Source organism: Rhinatrema bivittatum, chromosome 3 (genome assembly GCF_901001135.1).
Source record: "Rhinatrema bivittatum chromosome 3, aRhiBiv1.1, whole genome shotgun sequence".
Taxonomy (NCBI): domain Eukaryota; kingdom Metazoa; phylum Chordata; class Amphibia; order Gymnophiona; family Rhinatrematidae; genus Rhinatrema; species Rhinatrema bivittatum.
The window spans coordinates 276221120-276243531 of NC_042617.1; the positions used below are offsets into that span (position 1 = coordinate 276221120).

General features: G+C 48.5%; 1 protein-coding gene across 1 annotated transcript in view; it reads left to right on the forward strand.

Moving 5' to 3' along the window:
* The window catches only part of ANKRD52 (ankyrin repeat domain 52), a 184237-nt gene that overhangs the window by 143580 nt on the left and 18245 nt on the right, over positions 1-22412 (forward strand). Inside the window, exons 23-24 of the mRNA XM_029594706.1 lie at positions 5453-5536; positions 9409-9554. Coding sequence (XP_029450566.1) covers positions 5453-5536; positions 9409-9554 — 230 coding nt within the window. The remainder of the gene's footprint in view (positions 1-5452; positions 5537-9408; positions 9555-22412) is intronic.

Sequence of the window (22412 nt, forward strand, 5' to 3'; positions counted from 1 at the left end):
TGTTCCATGTTACCGTTGCTAGTAATAGCAGTGGCTATTTTCTAAGTCAACTTAATAGCAGGCAATGGACCTCTCCTCCAAGAACTTATCCAATCCTTTTTAAAACACAGCTATACTAACTGCACTAACCACATCTTCTGGCAACAAATTCCAGAGTTTAATTGTGCGTTGAGTGAAAAAGAACTTTCTTCGATTAGTTTTAAATGTGCCACAATCATCCTCACCAACCACACTTTCCGTATCACCATACTTCCACATTCTATGAGGTACTGGTGTACCCCACCCTGCATAAAACAGCAGGGTCTGGGGCGCCCTCCTCTAGCCCTGCTCCCTTCCATCCGGAAATTCCCCTCCTAGCAAGCATCAAGAGATCATGTGTAGTAACGAAACAGGCCCCAGCCAAACATCAGAAAAACAGTAGTGGCCTCTATCATTATATCACTGAACGCAAGTTAAACAATAAATCCCAGAAACAGGTAATAAAGGAGATATCTCCCATCACCCACGCTTCGCCCAGTAGAAATCGTTCCAGTGCCACACTACCAGAGGCAAGATGGTAGGTCACCTCCACCAGGACAGGCAGTACAACTTTCACCAGGTTCCAAATTCACTACTCAGTGAGCCAAGATGCAGGCAACAGGATAACCCCCTAGTGCAGCTACCTCGCTGATCCTTAGAACAACACAATAGTCACTGTGGTCATATTAACGGAACCGTGCCCAATATAGGGACCGGGAGCCGCACACAAGACACTCCTGCCTCACTCTTCCTCGTGGCATGGTAAAGTCTTGAGGAAGCCTTCTGCTGCATCCTTAGTTTTATTGTCATGGTGGACGCATAACTTTGCGAGATACAGCCCCGTTTGTGGAGCTCCATATAGGCTGGAAATAATTTCCGCTGAGCTGCAGTGCTTGCTGAAAAATCATTGAACAGCAAAATACGGCTATGCTGGTACACTACCGCTGGTTTTTTTCAGAAGGCCCGCACCAATTGTGTTTTATGTTCCCAGTGCAGGATACGTGCCATTACAGGCCGAGGCCTGCCATTTCCTTCACACGGAGGGCCCACCCGATGAATCCTTTCGCACTGTAAGCGCTCATCCGCCAAATCCAGCCCGATGTGCTCTGGGAGCCATTTCTCTATGAAGTGTCGCAATTCCCCATCCTTAACTTGCCCCAGGAGTCCAATGATTTTCAAATTGTTCCAACGTCTTCGATCCTCTTGTTCTTCCACCCTGTTCAGGAGCTTGCGCTGCTGGGTACGCAGTTCCTCCACGTGTCTCTGAGTCAGAAACCCGGTCCCCAAGATCCGAGATGGTGGCCTCAGCCGTATCCAGGCGCTTGGATTGGTTCTCCATAACAGATTTTATGTCCTCTATAGAGGTCTGAAGTTTAATAAGCCTACCGTCTAAAGCTTCGGTAACTCGCTGAGAAATCTGTGTCAGGGCCTCTTCCGTGAAAGAGGATGTCACATTTTCACTGGCAGATGATGCAGCCATTTTAGGTTTCACAACACATGCCAGTGAGTGCTGCGGTCGTTGGCGCAGCGGCCGCTGCGATTGCGCATGCCCAGTATCGTGCCGCCGTCCAGTCACTCTGGCTCAGAGGAAATTGGGATTCAGGGAAGCTGAGATTGGGAAGAAGGCCTCCACCACTCCCCCGCATTCCTGCAGCGGTTCCGAAGAGAATGGGTGCAGCTCAAACTCCGCAAGTTTATATCCAGCACCCCAAGGGATTCCCAGCAATCAGAGTAGGGTTTGCCTCCGTTTAATCCCCCTGACGTGGAGGAAGCAGGAATGCATTAGTCGCCGGACCACGCAGCACAGGATCAAAGGGCGAGGAGAGAGGCCCTCACCACCTCCCCGTGTTCTCGCAATGAATACAGCGCAAACTGTCACCCAACCTGATCTGCAGCTCCCCGAGCGTGCATCCGGCATCCCAAAGGTCTCCCAGCAGTCGGAGCAGTAGTCACCGCTGCGTAATCCTCCGTGCACAAAGAAAGCTGGGTTGCTTCAGCTACCGGACCCACGCGGCACAAAATTCAAAGGCATAGGGCCCCCGCCATTTTCCAGGCTCTCGCGACTTGCCCGAAGAGAAGGGATGCAGAGCAAGTTCTCACCCGATCCGTCCTGCAGCTCCCCAAGTGTATATCCAGCGTCCCAAGGGTCTCCCTGTAGCTGGAGCAATGATCGCCGCCGTTTAAACTCCCAGGCTCGAAGAAAGCCTGAAATACTTCAGCCGCCTGACCACGCGGCATAGAGATCAAGAGGAAAGGGCCCCCGCCATCTTCCCAGACTCACGCGGTGGGCCCAAAGAGAACAGCTGTAGCGCAAGCCTTCCCCTGATCCTGCCTGCAGCTCCCCGAGCGTGTGACCGGCAACGTAAGGGACTCCCGGCAAGCGAAATGAAAAGTTTTTAGCGCAAGAGATTGGGCATTTAATAGTGAATTCGGGGAGTGGGGCCGTGGAGCTCTACCTGTGCACTCCCGTCTCTCGTGGCACCATCGCCGGAAGTTGTGATAACCAATTTTATGAAAACTGATATCAAATGGTGGCTGTGTCCGGGCATACTGGAAGCAGGACTTTCTCTTCAACTGCATCAATTTATACTAACCACGGACACCTCCACCTGAGGTTGGGGCACGCATCTTCTACAATTCAAAATGCAGGATTGTGATCCCTCCAAGAGTCACATTGCTGAATACATCTCCTAGAGCTGAGAGCGGTGCCTCATGCCCTCAGGGTGTTCCAGCACATTCTCCATTCTCAACTCATGAGTCATATCAACAACCAAGTCGCAAGGTATTATTTGAACAAACAAGGAGGGACAGAGACTTGGTCCCCTCTGCAAGGAGACTTTAGCCATATATGGAGCCGGCAAAAATCTACTGGGCTGCTCTCCAGGCATTTTACCTTCCAGGAATTTCAAATACTGAGGTGGACAGACTCCGCAGAGTCTTCTGGCCTCACCAATGAGCTCTGTCTGAATCCATCACAAACAAATTATTCTGCTGCTGGGGCCAACCTTGGATAAATCTATGCACAACTGAACAGAACAGGAAGACACCCCTTTTCTGCTGTTTTTACCCAAGCCAGTACAGGGAAGCACTGGATGCTTTCCTAATTTCTTGGTCCCAAGGGCTACTTTACGCCTTCCTTCCAATTCTGCTCATAGCAAAAGGGATACAAAAATGCATGCAAGGCAGGGCCAAGATGATACTGAAAGCCTCAGCATGGCCCAGACAACCATGGTATGCATATCTCATTCAATTTTCACAGAGCCTCCACGAAGCCTGGGGATGGCTCCATCCCTACTCACTCAGGAGGAAGGGTTACTCCCCAACCCTTAACCCTTCTCTCAATCTCACAGCGTGGAAATTGAGCATGCAATTTTAGTGCATTTCCACCTATTATCCGAAGTTTGACGACATAGTCTCAGCAAGGAAACCATCCATTTGTCGTAACTTTTCCTTTAAATGGAAGTGATAACACCAGATGGTGTGAGGAACAGTCCATAAACCTATTCACATGTGAGCCTCGACTACTGTTGGATTACCTCCACTAACTTTCCGGAAAGGGTCTCGCAACTTCTTCCATCTGAGTACACCTGAGTGCTGTATTCTCTTATCATGTTTTGGAGGAGGGAAGTTCCATAATCGCACTATCCTCTTGTTTCATGATACATGAAAGGACATCTGCACTAAAGGTCCCCTATACAAAAGCCTCCAGTACCTTGGGATATTAACATCATACTGCAGGATCTGATAGAACCACCCTTCAAACCACTAGATAACTTTCCAAGTTAGAAACTTTCGAGAGGCATTATCTTCTTAGTGGCAATTATGTCAGCAAGAAGAGTAAGTGAACTGCAAGCCCTAGTACCCTTCCCACCTTACCTGCAATTCTTCCATGACAAAATGGTTCTTCAAAGCTATCCAAAATTCCTTCCAAAGGTGGTCTCCGCTTTTAACATAAATCAATCTATTAACACTTTCCACATTTTTTCCAAGACCACATAGACATAAGCAAGAGAAAAAATTGCATTCACTAGATTGCAAGAGAGCCTTGGCCTATTATAAACGTCAACACAAAGTCATAGGAAATCTTGTCAACTTTTTGTGTCTTCCGACCCAAACAGATTGGGCATGCCTGTTGCAAAGAGAATTCTCTCCAATTGGATTACAGCTTGAATTCAACAGTATGTGACACGATCCCTTACTCTTTCCATCCTGTGAAAGCACACCAAGTCAGAGCAATGGCAGCTTCCTTAGCGCATCTGGTTAATGTGCCTATTGAAGTCTGCAAAGCGGCCACGTGGTCATCCATCCATAGGTTCACATCACACTATTGTCTAGATGAACAGGCTAATGCAGATGGAGCAATGGGAGGAGAAGTATTGCATCATATATCATCCAGTCGTATGCTGTCCACAGAGAAGTCTGGGTTGTGTAAAACAAAAAAAACTCTATTAAGCTCTTTCCTGAAGGGTATGTGTGGTTCACAACCCTCAGTTTGGGACTCCCCGTACAGCATGGCTAATTCAGCCTGCTTATCGATGGAAAAAAAATGTTTGCTTACTATAAACTGTGTTTTCCGTAGACAGCAGGATGAATTAGCCATGTGTTCTAGTCCTTCCTCCCTGAATAGTTTCCCTACATACTCTGGATGATTTTTTCGCTTTGATATGACCTGAAGAGACTTCTAGAAAGCTTGTTCATGTAGAAACTATTGCGCCTGCTTAAAGAGACAGCTCTGCCTGGTGCTGCCCTGATGGTCACCCAAACAGCATGGTTAATTCATTCTGCTCTCTATAGAAAACACTGTTTATGGTAAGTAGACTTGCTTTTTTCAGTAGCTGTCAGGATGTGCTTTTCTCCCAGGCTTGCAATTTTACCCTCCTTTCTGCATGGTTATTTTACTCTAAGATGCATCCTTCCCATTTGTAGATGAAATGGAAGAGAATTCCAAGAGGGTAGTAGAAGTTTACTGTCTGTGGAAGAAATGCATTTATCATCCCTTCTCAACTTTTCCTTCCATGAGCTGTGTTTCTCCCATTAATGCCAGCTGGCTCCACAGTTGCCTTGCTTTCAGTGCAGCAGAAGGTCCCACGAAGCTGCTGCCTTTCAGGTCCCCATCGGGGGCTGAAACTGCTGCTCTCCCTCTTGGGGGCCAACTTCAATTAGGCTGAAGATGCAAACGTTCCCCTCCTGGCCCCAGTGCTATAGTCCAAACCTGCTCGCCAACTGTACAAAAAAAAAAAAAAATCCACTCTCCATAGATGAGTTGATTTTCAAAGCCCAGGTGATGGAGTTTATGGCTTTGGAAAAGGAAATGGATTATTATTCGAGAGAAGCTCCTCCAGCAGTTTTGAGCCCTGGTGAAGGAATACAAGCTAATGTACTGAAGTATATGAGACCCAGACTCTCCAACTCTGTCTTCCTTCTTTTCTTGCAGCATTAACAACCAGGACAGTACGGCAGAAATGCTGGTGGAAGCACTTGGTGCCAAGATTGTGAACAGCATAGATGCCAAAGGAAGGTAAAGAGCAGCTGGACCTGCACAAACTGGATGGGCTTGGAGATCTTGTTGGGTTGGGGCTGTGGGGGGAAGTCTGCACTGAGAAACATCCAAAGGTATATGCTCCTGGAATACATTGCAGATGTGAGTTCCCTGTACATACCCAGATCCGTCCAGACAGCTGGGTTTTACCTCCCCTCCAGCAAATGGAGACAGAGAAATGTTTGACTGACACTGCCCTTAAATTGAGGTGCCACCTGCAGTCCGTCAGTATTTCTGTCTCCAGCAGATGGTGGAGGTGCAAAACTCCTGCAGTCTGAAGTTAAAAAAAAAAAAAAAAAGAGGAGGAAGCAATTTTCTTGGAAGTGGAATCTACTGCCTCCCAGGAGGTTTGGTAGGACCCGGTGAGACCATCCCCCCTGGTATTTGAGGCTTTCGAGCAAAGGGTCGGAGACCAGGTAGCTCGAAACCCCCTCCCCCCGTTCTGGCAGTCGTACCCAGGAGCCCGGCTCACTCATCCTGCCGGAGGACATTGAGAGCTTGCAGCCAAGCTAGATTAAAGTTTTTCGTTAATTGGAAAAAAAAAAAACCAAAAAAAAACACTACAAGACTCTACCCATCTGAGTGCAGGTAGGCTCCGGACGTCCCTCTCCCGATGGCTGCTCTTTTAGACGCCTCCCATACAGTTTTTTCCTCCCTTCCAGCCCACCCTGGCTTTCCTGCAATGCCGCGTGGTGTGGCTTATGGTGCCGCGCACGCATCTCTCGCACAACAGTCTGTGCTCGGAGTGCCTCCCTGGAGGGGAGTGACCCTCTGAGCACGCTGTGGGGAGAAAATCTTCAGTTTGCCTAGAGCCTGGGAGGCTCACTTCGGTACAAGAACAGTTGGGTGATCCGTTCCCGCTTAGCGCGGGAGCGGCGGCCATTTTGTCCATGTTTGCGCGGATGGGGGGGGAGGGGATTTCCCGCCCTCGTCACCACAAGCTGGGGCCTCTGCGGGGGTGGGGGGAGGCCTTGGGAAGGCTTAGACTCCTCGTCCTCTGTTTCTTCTGATTTTGTGTCTTTGTGTAAAAAAAAAAAAAAAATTCTTCTGGGTCAGATGCTCTGCTAAGCATCGCAGACATAAAAACGGCTCCTTCAAGATTTCAAAGCGCTACGACGCTTCACAGCCACGACAGGGCTGTGGCTCCAGTCCCTGCAGGACCTCTGAAGCCTGAGAGGGCATTAGTCTCCAAGCTTTCTCGCCCGGTAAGGTCCGTGCTTCCCACTGTGCCCTCCGATCCTGCCCCTGTACAAGGTGCGGATCCTCCGGAGGGACCTTCCGTTGGGGTGGACCCGGATCCTGATCAGTCCCAGTCTGATGTCTGCTGCTGGCCGGAGATGATCCAAGGTTGATGTTTGTTCTGGGGAGAGGAACTGGCCCCCCTGATTCCTGCAGTTCTGGAGGAGCTGGGCATTGAGGCTCCCCAGGAGAACACAGCGTTGGGAGCCATGGATCCCATGATGGGCCTCCGGGGTTCAACCACAGCTTTTCCCTTTCATGCTTCGGTCACCACCCTGCTTTTCCGGGAGTGGGATACCCCGGAAAAGCGGGTTTGAAAGTAAGTAGAGCCATGGACAGACTATACCTGCTTCTGGAGGATGCCCTGGACCTTCTTAGGATCCCAAAAGTGGATGTTGCTCTCCTCCCACTGGTGGAGGGAGGCTAGTGAGGATCCTGTCGGATAACGCCACAACAGTGGCCTATATCAATCGCCAGGGGGGCACCAAGAGCAGAGTGGTGGCCCTAGAAGCCCAGGAGTTGTTCAACTGGGCAGAACTGCATCTCAAGCGGATAGCAGCCTCTCATATTGCAGACTCGGACAATGTTCAGGCGGATTTCCTCAGTCGTCACCAACTGGATCCCGGAAAGTGGGAGCTCTCGGACTGTGCTTTTAGTCTCATATGCAGTAGGTGGAACCAGCCCTGCATGGACTTGATGGCGACCTTTCGCAACGCCAAGGTCCTGCAATTTTTCTGTCTATGCCGGGAGCAGAAGGAATGGACGCTCTGGTCCTCCCTTGGCTGTTGGATCTTCTGCTTTATGTGATTCCTCCATGGCCGCTGGTCGGCAAAGTGTTGCGCCAAGTAGAGGCACACCGAGGAGACGTGATTCCCATGGCTCCAGAATGGCCGAGACATCCGTGGTTTGCGGATTTGGTCAACCCGATAGTGGACGGTCCCTTATGATTTCCAATCCTGCCGGACCTCCTCCGCCAAGGGCCTGTTTGGAAGGGCCGGATTTCTTCTGTCTCACGGCCTGGCTTTTGAGAAGGTGCGCCTAAGGAGGAAGGCGATGATTACTACTCTCTTGCAGTCCCGGAAGACCTCTACTTCCCTGGCGTATGTCAGAGTTTGGGGTGTGTTTGAATCTTGATGTGTGGACCATGGGTTGGACACAACCCATGCCTCCATGGGTGATGTCTTGGCCTTTTTTGCAGGATGGTCTCTTGAAAGGGTTATCCTTTAATTCCCTGCGAGGTCATGTAGCAGCACTAGGTTCCCTTTGGGAGGTTGTGCGAGGCATTCGTTTGGCGTCTCATCCGGATGTGGTTCGCTTCCTTCGGGGGTTAAAACATTTATGTCCTCTTGTTCGGAATCCTTGCCCTTCCTGGAGCCTCAATTTGGTTTTGAGGGCCATGTGTGCGTCACCGTTCGAGCCTTTAAAGCATGCGATGCTAAAAGATCTCACTTTGAAGGTATTTCTTCTGGTGGCTGTTTCCTCGGCTCGGCAGGTGTCAGAGCTTCAGGCTGTCTCTTGTCGCGAATCCTTGCGGATTACAGCTTCGGGAGTGTACTTGAGAATGGTTCCCTCTTTTCTGCCTATGGTGGTGACATCTTTCCATTTGAATCAGTCTGTAGAGCTCCCTTCTTTCCCGGTTTCGGATCCTCCAATCACCCAATCCAAGGAATTGCGGAAGTTGGATGCGAGGCGGGCTTTGTTACGATACCTGGAGGTTACCAACAGTTTCTGCTGTCTGATCATCTTTTCATGCTGTGGAGCGGTCCGAGGCGAGGACAAAAGGTGTCAAGGGCCTCTATTGCTCGGTGGTTGAAGGAGGCCATTTAGCTCTGCGTATATTACAAAAGGCTGGCCGGAGCCGGTTGAACTTCATGCCCACTCTACCTGTTCGCAGGTGGCCTCTTGGGCTGAGTGTCGACAGGTTTCGCCTCAGGAAATCTGTAGGGCAGCTACTTGGAAGTCCTTGCATATATTTGCCAAGCACTAACGTTTTGACGTCCAGGCCCCAGAAGCAGGGAGTTTTGGTGACAGGGTGCTTTGAGCAGTACTCTCGGGAGCCCACCCTCTGTAAGAAAACTTTGGTACATCCCAGCTGTCTGGACTGATCAGTGTATGTACAGGGAAAGGAAAATTTGGTTCTTACCTGCTAATTTTCGTTGCTGTAGTACACCGGATCGGTCCAGACTCCCGCCCAGGTTGGGTTAGGAGAGTTGGAGAGTCCGCTCGTTCAGAGTTTGGCTTCAGATTCTGATCCCGCGCAGGCGTGTAATGCAGGTAACAGTTCTCAATCAGTTTTTTCAAAGTTTCTTCCTTCTGCTCTTTTGGGGGGAAATTTGTACATAGTGTGAGTTGTATTCCTTTCATCTGGCTTGGGTACAGTTCAATACTGACGGACTGCAGGTGGCACCTCAACTTAAGGGCAGTGTCTGTCAAAACCTTCTCTCGCCATCTTCTGGAGGGGAGGCAACACTCAGCTGTCTGGACTGATCTGATGTACTACAGGAACGAAAATTAGCAGGTAAGAACCAATTTTCCTTTTCTGCTACCAGGATGGAGGAACCAAGGGGCTGTAGCATCTCTTGCACAAGTCACATAATCTTGTCTCTTTACAGGACCCCTCTTCACGCTGCTGCCTTTGCAGATAACATCCATGGGTTACAGCTGCTCCTACGTACCCAGGCTAAGGTGAATGCCACTGACCACTCAGGAAGGACCTCACTGATGATGGCAGCTGAAAATGGGCAGACTGCAGCAGTAGGTGGGTGTTTGCATCTGAAGGGGGGCCCTGACAGAGATTGGGGACTTGCATTGGAATCTATTAGCAGGAAATTCTGGAGTATTAAGAGTTCCATTTATTTCCTGATTTAATCTAGAGTAATTAGATTTCTCCCAATCCCTGTATTTGTGACTTGTTACTTGCTCAGCCAAGGTTGCTGATATTGCAGTCTTGGGAACAACATGACTCCTCACTGTAGATTTGACTATGCTTTGGTTGTGCATTTTGTTACAGCAAGTCTGAGCCTGCAGGAATGTTCTTTCAGCTAGTAGGCCAAGACTAGTGATGACATCACTCAAAACATGTTCCCCCTCCCAAAAATGCTGACATCAAAGCACCATCCCCATCAACCTTTTTCCATTCAGTCTAGTTCGTTGGCCTCAGTGGGGCAAGATATATTCCGTAGATGTTTGCAGCTTGAGCCACATGCACAGCCACTAGTTTGGGGGTCAGTGTGTCTCTCAGATCACAAGCAGAACCATCAGGGTGCAGGATGGGTAAGTGAATGGAAGCACAAAGCAAGTCCCAGAGGCCACAGGTGCGAGGGTCAGATGTTACTACCTAACGTGAGCAGAGATCAGTAGAGTGTGGATAAAATGATAGACTCAGCATGGAGTTCTCTGAGGATAAGCAGGATGGTAGTCCGCACACAAGGGTGACATCATCAGAGCCCCAAAATGGAAAATGTCAGAGTTTCTAAAACTTTGACTTGACTCACTGAGCATGCCCAGCATGCCCTGTATCACACATCCATGTGGGGTCTCTCTCCAGTCTCTCTTTTTCCGCGGAGCTGTAAGCATTGCTGCGTGAGTGAGCTCAATTTGGCTTTTTGGCCTTGTGGAAAACATTACCTTTTTTCTCTCTTTCTCACATTTTCACGGGTTTTCCTCGCAGTGGTTCGATGCCGGGTCCCTCAGGATTTTCGAACTTCTGGTAAGTTTACTTTCGTGGGCCATTCTCCTGCAGCAGTAGTGCCCGCTGCCATCATTATTGGTTTGCGTCCCTTTTATTTCCACCCGTCATGGCCATGTCTGTGTTTCGTTGATGCCCTGTGTGCCCGAGGACCATGTCCATTACGGACCCCCATGTATCCTATGCCTGGAGGCATTGCATGACGTCCGGGGTTGACGCTTATGCACGCAAATGACACCAAAGGGATGTCTTCTTCGGCTCAATAAGATAGAACACTTCTTCGGGCCAAGGAAGACCGAGCCATCAGCATCGAAGGACCTCTGAGCGCACCAGTGGATACCACACCATCAGCATCAGCAGGACCATCTGTTCCGGGAGTGCCGTTGGCAGATAGATGTGCTGGAGACTGACCATCATCGATCTTCTCCAGGCCGAGGACATCTGGTTCCTTGTCATCGACCTTGGCACCGGGGAAGGACTGGGCCAAGCATTGAGGGAAGCTGAAGAAGCATAGTCACCAGTCCCTGTTGATGCATGGTGCCAGGCTTAGGGATGCACCGGCTCATGCTGCGATCCCCGCAAAGCGACTCCTGCGGCAAGGAGCGCCAATCCTCCATCAGTACCAGGGTCCACGACTGTCTCCATTAGTCCTGATGCCAGTTACCAATCTGCCTCGCAGGTCCGAAGAGATCTGGTCACCCTCATTCCTTCCAGTCGGTATTAGCATCCGCAACATTCAAGGAGGAGTTGGAGCTCATCTCCAGCTGGCAGTGGGAATGAGTGATGCAGGGCATCGGTCCTGTGGCACAGACGGCACCGTGGCCAGTACCGTCCATCCTGGAACCACCGCTGGAGAAGCTCAGTGTGCTCATCGGTGCATTACCAATCCAATTGGCTATTTCCGGGATAGCATCGGTGCCTGTTGGGGCACTACAGTCTCCCCCTACCAATATGGTGGTCGTTGCTGGTTCCTTGGAGGAGGAAGCTCTGCCCAGCCGGCAGAGTCACCGAGGCCTGTAATCCCCTGTCCAGCTCTGCTGGTGCCTGCACCTCTGGATAAAGACTGAGCATCTAGGGCCCCATCCCCTGTTACTTATAGTATGGCTGAGGGTCCCTATGACCCCTGTGGGATGAAACCTTGGAGTCCTCTGACGAGGGCTCTGAGGATCTCCTATCAGACCCTTCTCCAGAAGAGCAAAGGAAGTCTCCGCCTGAGGACTTAACATTTGCAGGTTTGTGAGGATCTCAAGCATAAAATGCTTGAAATCCTCCAGTTCATGGAGCCTCCTAAGGAGATCGTGCAGTTCCTGGTGCACAATATTCATAAGGAGATGCTGCTGAGGATCTGGGAATACCCCCTTATATAGTGCTACTGTTATCAAGAAGGCTGACGGGGATTACTTCATTCAGAAGGCTGCCAGATTTGATAAACGTTGGCTGCCCTGCCAGTCTGTGGTGGTTGAATCCGCTCTCAAGAGACCCAAGCACTCTCAGACCAATTCCTCAGCGCTCCCGTAGAAGGACCACAGAGCGTTGAACACTCTTGGGGAAAAAAGTGTTTCAAGGGCCCATGCTCATTGCCCGCATCACTTTCTATCAGCTCTACATGAGCCAGTACTCGCGGGACATCTGGAAGCAGGTGCAGGAGGTGGCCAAGCAGCTGCCTTAACAGCAGCAGGACACACTCATGTCACTGGTGCCTAAGGGCCTGGGATGCAGAAAATAGGTCTGAGCGACCCACGATGTTTTCAAGACTGCACCGAGGGTCCCTGCAACAGGAATCTGCACCCACAGAATAGCATGACTGTGGGCCTCTGATCTCTGGTGGGAGGTACAGGAACAACTCGCTGATGTGCCATTTACTGGGGAGAATCTCTTCGGAGATAGGGTGAGGGATGCGGTGGCCCAGCTCTAGGACCACTATGAAACACTTCAACAACTCTCCGCCAGCACTCTAAACCCATTCTCCTTCGCTAGGAGGTCAGTGAGATCAGGGCAGAGGAAATCTTTTCTTTCACTAGAGGAAGAACTATCCTCCACCCCCTTGTTCCTGTCAACAGCATCAAGGTTCCTGTGGCCGTCCCAGCCGGCACCTCAGTTAGCTCCAGGGATGGGGTTTTGACTGGGTCGTAGAGAATGTAGGCCAGTTGTCCGTACCCAAGACATTGGAGGCTGTGGTTTTTCGCAAACCAGTGGCCCAGAATAACCTTGGACCCCAGTGGGTTCTTTCCATTGTCTGTCAAGGGAACTAATTGAATCTATTGGGTGTTCCGTCAAATTGCCCTCTGAGCCCATTTTGGAGGCTGGTAGCACATCAGGAGGTATTGCTTATGGAGCTCTCCTTCTTCTTAACCAGAGCGGTCGAGTCTGTCCCACCAGGGCAAAGAGGGTGGGGATTCTACTTCGTGATTCCAAAGAGAACAGCAAGACTTTGTCCCATTCTAGACCTAAGGGCCTTGAACATATTTCTCAAAAAAGAAAAGTTCAAGATGGTTTCCCTGAGCACCTTGATCCCCCTTTTTACAAAAAGGGGACTGGCTATGCTCTCTCAATCTAAAGGACATATACACTCACATCTAGATTTTCCCCAGTCACAGGAAGTATCTCCGATTTGTGGTGGGAAAACAGCACTTCCAGTACTGGGTGTTGCCATTCGGGCTAGCGTCAGCCCCACAAGTCTTCACAAAATGCCTGGCAGTGATGGTGGTGCATTTCCGCAGGCTGGGGGTACATGTTTTCCCCTATATGGACAATTGGCTGGTCAAGAGCACATCTCAGGCAGGGGCCATCAGGTCCATGTTCTTGACCATACAAGTGTTGGAGTCGCTAGAGTTGGACTATCAGGAGACTCTTCAGCAGTTGTCAGCTAGTACCTCTGACACCCAGCCACCCAAGAAGTCCCCACAGCAGTACCCAAAGAGGCCCTTTTACTGGCCTCGAAAATACTACCCGCCAGCACCAAGGTCCAGGGCTCAGCGACCTACTCCCAGGGCAAGGCCAAGACAACCTCGCCCACCCTGGGCAACCACTGTTCCGCCACAGAACCCCGCCACGGGGTTTTGACTGGCGACCAGGGAGCATGAGCCAACCTTCTCCGCAACACGTCGTCCCCCTGGTTGGGGGTCGGCTCCAGCTGTTCGCAGATCGATGGGCCTCGATCACATCGGACCTTTGGGTCCTGTCCATCATGCGTCAGGGTTACATGTTGCATTTCTAGTGACTGCCACCCCGCTCACCTCCGTGTGGAGAGCAGCAGGGATTTACAGATACTTCGGATAGAGCTCTCCACCCTCATACTGGCTCAAGCGGTTGAACCCGTCCCGCCTAGCCAACAGGGCCAGGGGTTTACTTCAGGTATTTTCTAATCCCAAGAAAATGGGTGGCCTCTGACCCATTCTGGACCTGAGAGCTTTAAACCGTTTGTTGGTGAAGGAAAAGTTCAAAATGGTCTTGCTGGGCACCTTGATTCCCTTCTCAAGGCGGAAGATTGGCTCTGCTCCCTTGATCACATCTCCCTTGATCACATCTCCATCTTTCGGACAGATTGGCAGTACCTGTGATTCTAGGTCGACGAGAATCACTATCAGTATTGCTTTCTGCCCTTTGGCCTGGCTTCCGTGCCCTGGGTCTTTACCAAATGTCTGGCGGTTGTCTGAGCCTATCTTCAAAGGCAGGGGATTCACGTTTTTCCCTTCCTTGATGATTGGTTTATCAAGAGCAACTCCCAACAAGGGGCTCAGTTCCACGCGCATCATGATCCAAACTTTGGAGACCCTGGGATTTCTAATCAACTATCCAAAATCCCACCTCCAACCATCATTGCAACTGGACTTCATCGGAGCTCGACTGGACACTGTCCAAGCGAAGGCTTTCCTGCCCCAGGACAGGGCAGAGACCTGGGGCAGTAGCAGAAAGCTACTGCCCCAGGTCTCCGGCTGCCCCCATGTCTCGGCACACCAATTCCTCCGTTTGCTGGTCCATATGGCAGTGACGGTGGATGTCACCCCCTTTGCTCGACTGCACATGTGCAGAGCACAATGAATGTTGCATTCTCAGTGGTGTCCAGCTACAGGACCTGCGTTCTCGTGTTCTCATCGCAACACTGTTGCAGTAGTCTCTCTAGTGGTGGGCAACCCCCTCAAATCTGGAGCGGAGATACCACTTTTAGAGCCCTCAACCCCAGGCCATCTTCACCACCGAATCATCTCTGACGGGGTGGGGAGCACATGTTGCAGGCTTCCACACCCAGGGGTTTTGGTCTGCTCAGGAATCGCAGCTCCAGATCAAGCTTTTGGAGTTGCAAGCAATTCAGTACGCCCTGCAGATGTTCCGAGAGCAGCTCCTGAACAATGTGGTTCTTATTCAGACCGACAATCAGGTTGCCATGTGGTATCTGAATAAACGGGGGAATGGGGTCCTTCACTCCCCTCTGTCAGGAGGTGGGCCATCAAAAACGGCATCATCCTCTGGGCAGTGTACCTTCTGGGGGTGTACAACACCCTAGCAGATGCCTTGAGCCGGGCATTGCCTCACGAGTGGTCCCTCAGTCAAGCATAGACCTCTTCGCCTCCTTGGAAAACAGGAAAGTGCCCTGCTTCTACTCCCTCGGCCAGAGGAGTGGGGGAACGATGGCGGATGCTTTTTTGATCCACTGGAGCACTGGGTTGCTGTACGCTTACCCTCCCCGTCCTCTCATATCGAAAATGCTCCAGAAATTGCAGCAGGATCAGGGTTCCATGATCCTGATTGCCCCCTCCTGGCCCTTCAGGACCGGGCCTCCTGCCCCCCCGATCCAATTGCAGCTGACTCCAGACCTAATCACCCAGGACCAGGGCAGGCTCCACCACCCCAACTGCAAGCCCTGGCTCTTACGGCTTGGATGTTGACCGGGTGACACACTGGACCCTCGGCCTTTCGGCAGGGGTATCGTGTGTTATTCTGGAGCCCAGAAAATCTTATAATCTAAAGTGGAAAAGGTTCGAGGGTCGCGATCTGGATCCCTTCTCTTGTCTCCCTTCCCGCACTTAAACTACCTGTTGTCCCTCTCAGAATCTGGTCTACAGACCACTTCAGTGAACGTTCACCTCCGTGCTACTGGGGCATACCATTGGGGTACAGATGGTACTGCTATTTCTCCCCATCCACTCGTGGGACTATTCATGAGGGGCTTATTACAACTGAATACCCCCCCCTCCCCCATTCGCCCTCTGGCGGACTCCTGGGATCTCAGCATAGTCCTCTAGCAATTCATGAAATCTCCATTTGAGGCATTGCGTTCTTGCAATCTAAAGAACTTTCCAGGAAAGGTAATCTTCTTAATCGCAGTTACAGCAGCTCGTAGGGTTGGTGAACTGCAAGCTCTCATGTTGTGCCCACCTTATACAAAGTTTTGTCATGACATTGAGGTCCTGTGAACGCACCCGAAGTTCCTTCACAAGGTGGTGTCAGAGTTCCATTAGTCTATTGTGTTGCCTTTCTTTTTCCCTAGGCCTCAGGCTCATCAGGGTGTGTGCGCTCTATACACACTGGATTGCAAGAGGGCACTTTTACTTGGAACGGACAGTGCCTCACTGCATCTCCACTCAGCTTTTTGTCTCCTTCGACAGAAACAGATTAGGAGTCGCTGTCTATAAACAGACCCTACCCTATCCCATTGGCTAGTGGACTGCATTGCTTTCTGCTACGCACAGGCAGGATTGCATCTTGAAGGTTATGTCAAAGCTCGCTCCGTGAGGGCCATGTCAGTCTCTGTGGCTTACTTGCATGCAGTTCCCATTCACGAGATTTGCAGAGCAGTGACCTGGAGTTCCCTCCACACTTTCACCTCACATTACTGCCTGGACAAAGATGGCCAGCAGGACATCATTTTGGATAGTCTGTCCTCCGTAATCTCTTCCAGCCATGAAAACCCAACTCTCCCTCCATGGGCCCTATCCTTGGATACAGGCCTGTTCCTGTGGTTGTTACAGCTCTAGTTGTTGTGCATGTTGGCACCTGTTCTCTGCTACACGTATTCGGAGAGGCCTGGAGCTACTTAATCACCCATGTGTGAGGACTACCATTCTGCTTGTCCTTGGAGAAAGCAGAATTGCTTCCCATGTGTAACAGGTGTTCTCCAAGGACAGCAGGATGTTAGTCCTCATGAAACTCGCCCACCGCCTCGCAGAGTTTGGTTTGCTGTCGGGTTGAAATTTTATTTTTTTCGCAAATACTGTTATAAGACTGAAGAGGGACCCCACATGGACGTGTGGTTAGCGGCATACTGGGCATGCTCAGTTTCTAGAAACTTTGACAAAAGTTTTCTGTGCCGGGCTCCATCGGATGATGTCACCCATGTGTGAAGACTAACATCCTACTGTCCTTGGAGAACACCTGTTACAGGTAAGCAACTCTGCTTTATTCAGTCCTGATACTGAATATCCTCACAGGTTTTAATGATTAACTGAAAGATGAGTCAGTAGGGTAGCTGATACTGGAGAAGGATTTCTTACTTTGAGATCTCCGCAATGGCTTTGGAGATACTCTTTGGCATTCTTTCATACTTATTTTTTTATAATTATATATCACCATTATTGAGGCCCTAGGTGCTTTACAATAAAGTATGCATAATATCTTATAAAAACCAAATAAGAAAACAAACAATATCATCGTAATCTCCTCACCATTAGCCATTTAATCAAATGCAAGCCAGAAAAGATGTCTTTGTACGACTCATCAGATTGGGAAATGGAATTCCAAAGCATAGGAGCAACCACTGAAAAGGCCCATTCCCTAGTTTCAACAAGCCATGCCTAGCAAATGGCACATCTAAAATCCCACTTTGTGATGACCATAACGCTTGAGGCAGGTTATACAGATGGAGCAGGGCATTTGCTTAAAAAAAAAAAAAAGAATCCATTGCCACTAGTTTATGTACTAGCATTAAAATTTTGTACAAAATCCTTGAGGTGATCTGTAACCAGTGAAGGACTTTCAACACTGGCGAGAGCTGATCTCTCTAGAGATCACCCTTGCTGTAGAGTTTTGTAACATCTGAAGGGCTTTTAGTGCAGATTTTGGCAAGCCAATATATGAACAGTTACAGTAGTCAAGAAGGGGTAGGATTAAGGCTTGTACTACAGTGTGAAAATCTTCTGCATGAAAGTTGCATATTCTTGAAATTCATAAAAAGCAGTTTCTTAGGCCACTATGTGAACTAGAAATGTTTTTCAAAAAGGATGGATCTGCTAAAATTTAACTTCCAGAATATATACATTCATGAGTGATTAAATTCAAAGATAAATTATATAAAAAAAAACAAGGCAGGAAGTTGACCTGGGCTTGAGTATCAATGAGTTCACATAAGGAATAACATTCGTAACATTTCAATTGTTACTCATCACCTAGACACACACTCTAAAATAGTATACTAGACTTATCTTACTATATCCTTGCCTAATAAGATCTATCTGGAAAAATATGACTATTGCTGGAGCGGGTGCCCCTCTAAGGACACCTCTATGCATGGATGTGGAAATGTCCCCTGATTAAACAGTTTTGAATTTGACTGATTAATGTGATTTGTGATACTCTGGGTAAAAGACTGCCTTTAAGTTATTCTATTCTAACTCTTGGGTTGATTTCTTGAGAATAGGGTGCAGCCTTTAAATAAAAGAAGCTGTGAAATTTCTTACTTGAGAATGCCAGGCTTACGGTTGCTTCCAAATGGAAATGTATTGGGCTACCTAAATTGGATTGTAAGTAATACCCGCTACATTCCCAAACGGAATCCTTACAGAGGAGCAACTACTCAAAAGTCTCGTCCCTTCAGAAGATCTCCATCCTTTCAGCCTAAGAAGCCTCATAAGGATGTGGGCTCCAGGGCTAGAACACCTTGAGCTTCACAGTGAAGGTGTGGAAGCTCACCTACTGGATCAGGAAGTAGGCAGGCATTTCTTGCTTAGAGGTACGTTCTCAGCTTCAGTGGTGGCTACAGGAAGACCACCTAAGCAGAGGAGTAAGCCTATCCATACCGAAATGAATCGTGCTCACCACAGACGTGAGCCTCCGAGGGTGGGGAGCCCACTGTCAGGAACTGACGGCCCAGGGACAATGGAACAAGGAAGAGACGGGATGGAACATAGACCGCCTGGAAGCTCGAGCAGTCAGACTAGAGTGCCTGTGATTTAGCCACTGGCATTCTTCTGGCTTTAGCTATCGCCTTGTCACATTGTTTCGCCGACTTCAGATCGGTAGACACTATCACCCCAAGGTCTCTCTCCTGCTCCGTGCACATCAGCCCTTCACCCCCCATCGAATACATTTCCTTCAGATTTCCACACCCCATATGCATGACTGCACTTCTTGGCATTGAATCTCAGCTGCCATATCTTCGACCAGTCTTCCAGCTTCCTTAAATCTCATTCTCTCCATGCCAGAAGGCGTGGAGATGATTTAGAACCGATCGCAATAATACAGGAGGTTGGTTTGTTATATAAGAGGGAGATGTATTGAGCAATATTCCCTTGAAATCCGAATCTGTGGAGGACCGAAAAAAGGTATGGCCAAGACACTCTATCGAAAGCCTTTTCCGAATCGAATCCGATGGCTAAGGCCTGTATCTCGTCTGTTTGGGCAATGGACATGGCTGAAAGGAGTTTAAGGATGTGGGAGCTAGCTGACCGGCCTTTCACGAATCCCATTTGGTACCTGGAAATAAGTTCCGGTAGGACTGTACCTATTCTATTGGCCAGGACCTTAGTTAAGATTTTACAATCGCAATTCAGTAACGATATCGGCCTATACGAGGCAGGGAGTTGGGGGTCCTTCCTTGGTTTGGCTAGAATAGTGATATGAGCTGTATTAAAGCTTGTTGGGAAGGCTGCCTTGGAGAGAGTGCTGCGAAAAAAGTTGGTTAGATGCTCCGTTAACCCTAATCGTAAGATTTTATAGAAATCGTAAGACATCCCATCCGGGCCCGGTGACTTTCCCGATTTGGCCCCCGAAATAACATTGGATACCTCTGTTGCTTGTATTGGGCTATTTAAGGATGTGATTTGGGCTTCGGTGAGCACGGGAAGAGGTAGATCTTGGAAGAATAGGTCTTCCTCTGTTCTGCCATTGGGCGCGTCATCCATATAGAGAGAGCTATAAAACTTTCGAAAGACCTCACAAATTTCCTCTCTTGTTGATATTTTTCCCCTTTCTGGGTGGACACGCTAGTGATCACCATTTTTTCCCTTGCCACCTGAACAGTTTTGGCAAGAAATTTGCCCACCTTATTTCCAAACTTGTAATAATGAGGTCTGAGGCCTGTAATGATTGTTGCGCCCGGGTGTATAATAGTGAATTTAAACTTTCTAGCGCTCCGAAGTAATTACGTCTGTTATCAGCCGTGGGTGTCTGTATTAAGAGAGTTTTAGCTGATCTGACTTTGGACTCTAGCTGTAGTATCATACCATTCAGACGTTTCTTTCTTGTTTTGATGAATACAATGATTTCGCCACGCATCACTACTTTGCCCATTTTCCCAGAAAAGCTGAGATGTATCCATTTGCGCCTGATTATGGGTAATATATTCCTCCCATCTGTTTGTTAAAAACTTATGGAAATCAGGATCTGAGCTGAGATAACTTGGGAATCTCCAGAATTGGGCTTGGTCCCTCTCCGTCTTAGGGAAGAATTCCAGCCAGATCGGGGTGTGGTCTGAGATCACCTGTTGGCCAATATCTGCATTTTTAATTAGAAAAAATGAATCTTTGGACGCCAAGATGTAGTCTATATGATATAGGGTGCCATGGGCCCTAGACACATGGGTATAATTTCTTTCCTCTGGATGGAGCACGCTCCACACATCCATCAAGTCCAGCCTTTGGCACAAGAGATTTGGGCCTTTAACTTAGAGACACTGCCCCCTCCAGTCTGCTGGGCATTTATCTATTGATGGGTCCGTCACCCAGTTAAAATCTCCCATAACAAATAAGTGGCCTTCTGAATGAAGCACTAATAAGTTAAAGATTTTAAGGAAAAAGGAAGGCATATATTCATTAGGTGCATATAAATTGCAAATAGTGATTATCCGGTCATGGAGCTTGCCCTTAATACAGATAAAGAGGCCTTCGGGGTCTGATATTGATTTGGTTACCTTAAAGTCTAAGTTTTTGTGGATGAGAATGGCAAGCCCCGCCTTACGATGAGTGAGTCGAGCAGGAGTGATCCAGCTTGAGCGAGGTGGGCCTGATCTATATACTCGGATCATCCTGACGAAAGCATTTCCCAGTGCAACGATCCTGCGTCAAAACCATCTTTACAACATACTTTTACTTATGCAAAATGCTTTGTTTACCTATAAATTCAGAGTTACTTATTACTTTTATAGATAGGCGAGACTGTTGTTCAAAAATCGCTAATCTGGTTGTTGGAGATTGAGAGGTGACAAGAACTTCCTCCGAATTATCTGGGAACAGATGGAGTCCCAGGGCAGGGAAATAGGGGGGTGGGGGGGGGAATGGGGGAAACAGAAGAAATCACAGGTGGGTAGGGATATTGCTTATAATACTGGGGTGGATCTCTTTAACTGGGCTAGGTATTCTCTCTGAAATTCAATGTTTATTTCAAAATGTTTTGGATTGGTGTACTGGAACAGCTAGGCTATCCTCACTAAGAACATTTACGGTGTACTACATTTCATGGTGTCACGGGTGGCATGGGGTTATTTGTGTCCTGAGGGTTAGGAGAGTGTTTTTTATGTATGGTGACATTTAAATTCTTATCTATCAATGTAAAAGGTCTTAATACACTCGAAAGCGCCACTTACTGTTCAAAGAAATAGAAAGTTTAAATACAGATGTGGTGCTCTTATAGGAGACTCATCTGAGAAAGCGGTATCAAAAGTTATTGGCCTCAAATAAATATCCCCATTAATTTTGGTCGGCCGCCACTCTGGCCCACAAATATACAGGGGTGGGGATCATGAAGCACAAATATTTTCATTACGAGCTGAAGGAGACTGTTGTGGATCCCGAAGGAAGATTTCTGCTTGTAAAGATATCTGTGGGTGGAGAGCTGGTCACGCTGCTCTCAATCTATGGCCCTACGAACCATAAAGAGGAGTTCTATCTTACTCTAACCTCCACACTAGCTACTAAGTTGGAAGGTCAATCAATTATTGGGGGTGACTTCAATCTTACCCTTAATCCTAGATTGGATAACTCAACTGGCCAAAGTCACAATTCCAAACTGGCTAGGAAGGCTTTAAGGACCCTCATGAATAGTCAGGGACTGATAGATGTGTGGAGATCTAGGTTCCCTACACTAGGAACTATATGTTCTACTCAAATCCGCATGCGAGCTACTCCAGAATTGATATGTTCTTAAGCAGTAAACAAATGGCACCCAGGATTAAAGCCTTGATATAGAACCTATACTATGGTCTGATCACGCCCCAATATGGCTTACAGTACAATTCCAAGAGTACGATAGAGGCATCAGATATTGGAGATTAAATGACTCTCTCTTTGACGATACCTCCTGTGTAACGCAGTTAACCAATGACATCCAAGACTATCTCGCTACTAATGATACATGCAATGTCAATGCGGTAGTTCTCTGGGACTGCTTAAAGGCGGTCATAAGGGGTAAAATGATATCTCGCGCTACATTTTTTTAAAAAAAGGAAAAGGGAAGGCGGCGAGATCAGTTACTTATCCGGATCAGAGAGCTGGAAAGGCTTCATAAGCTTAACCAGGGGACACCATCTACACTGGCGCAATTGCGAGAATTAAAACTAAGTATAGCCACTTTAGATGCAGAACAGATAGCACATCAACTTACTTTAACTAGGCAACGCTACTTTGAAGGTGGCAACAAAGCAGGGAAATTACTCGCACAGACTTTAAAATATAAACAAGCGCAAGCCACCATAGTTAAAGTAAAAGAGCAAGACTGAAC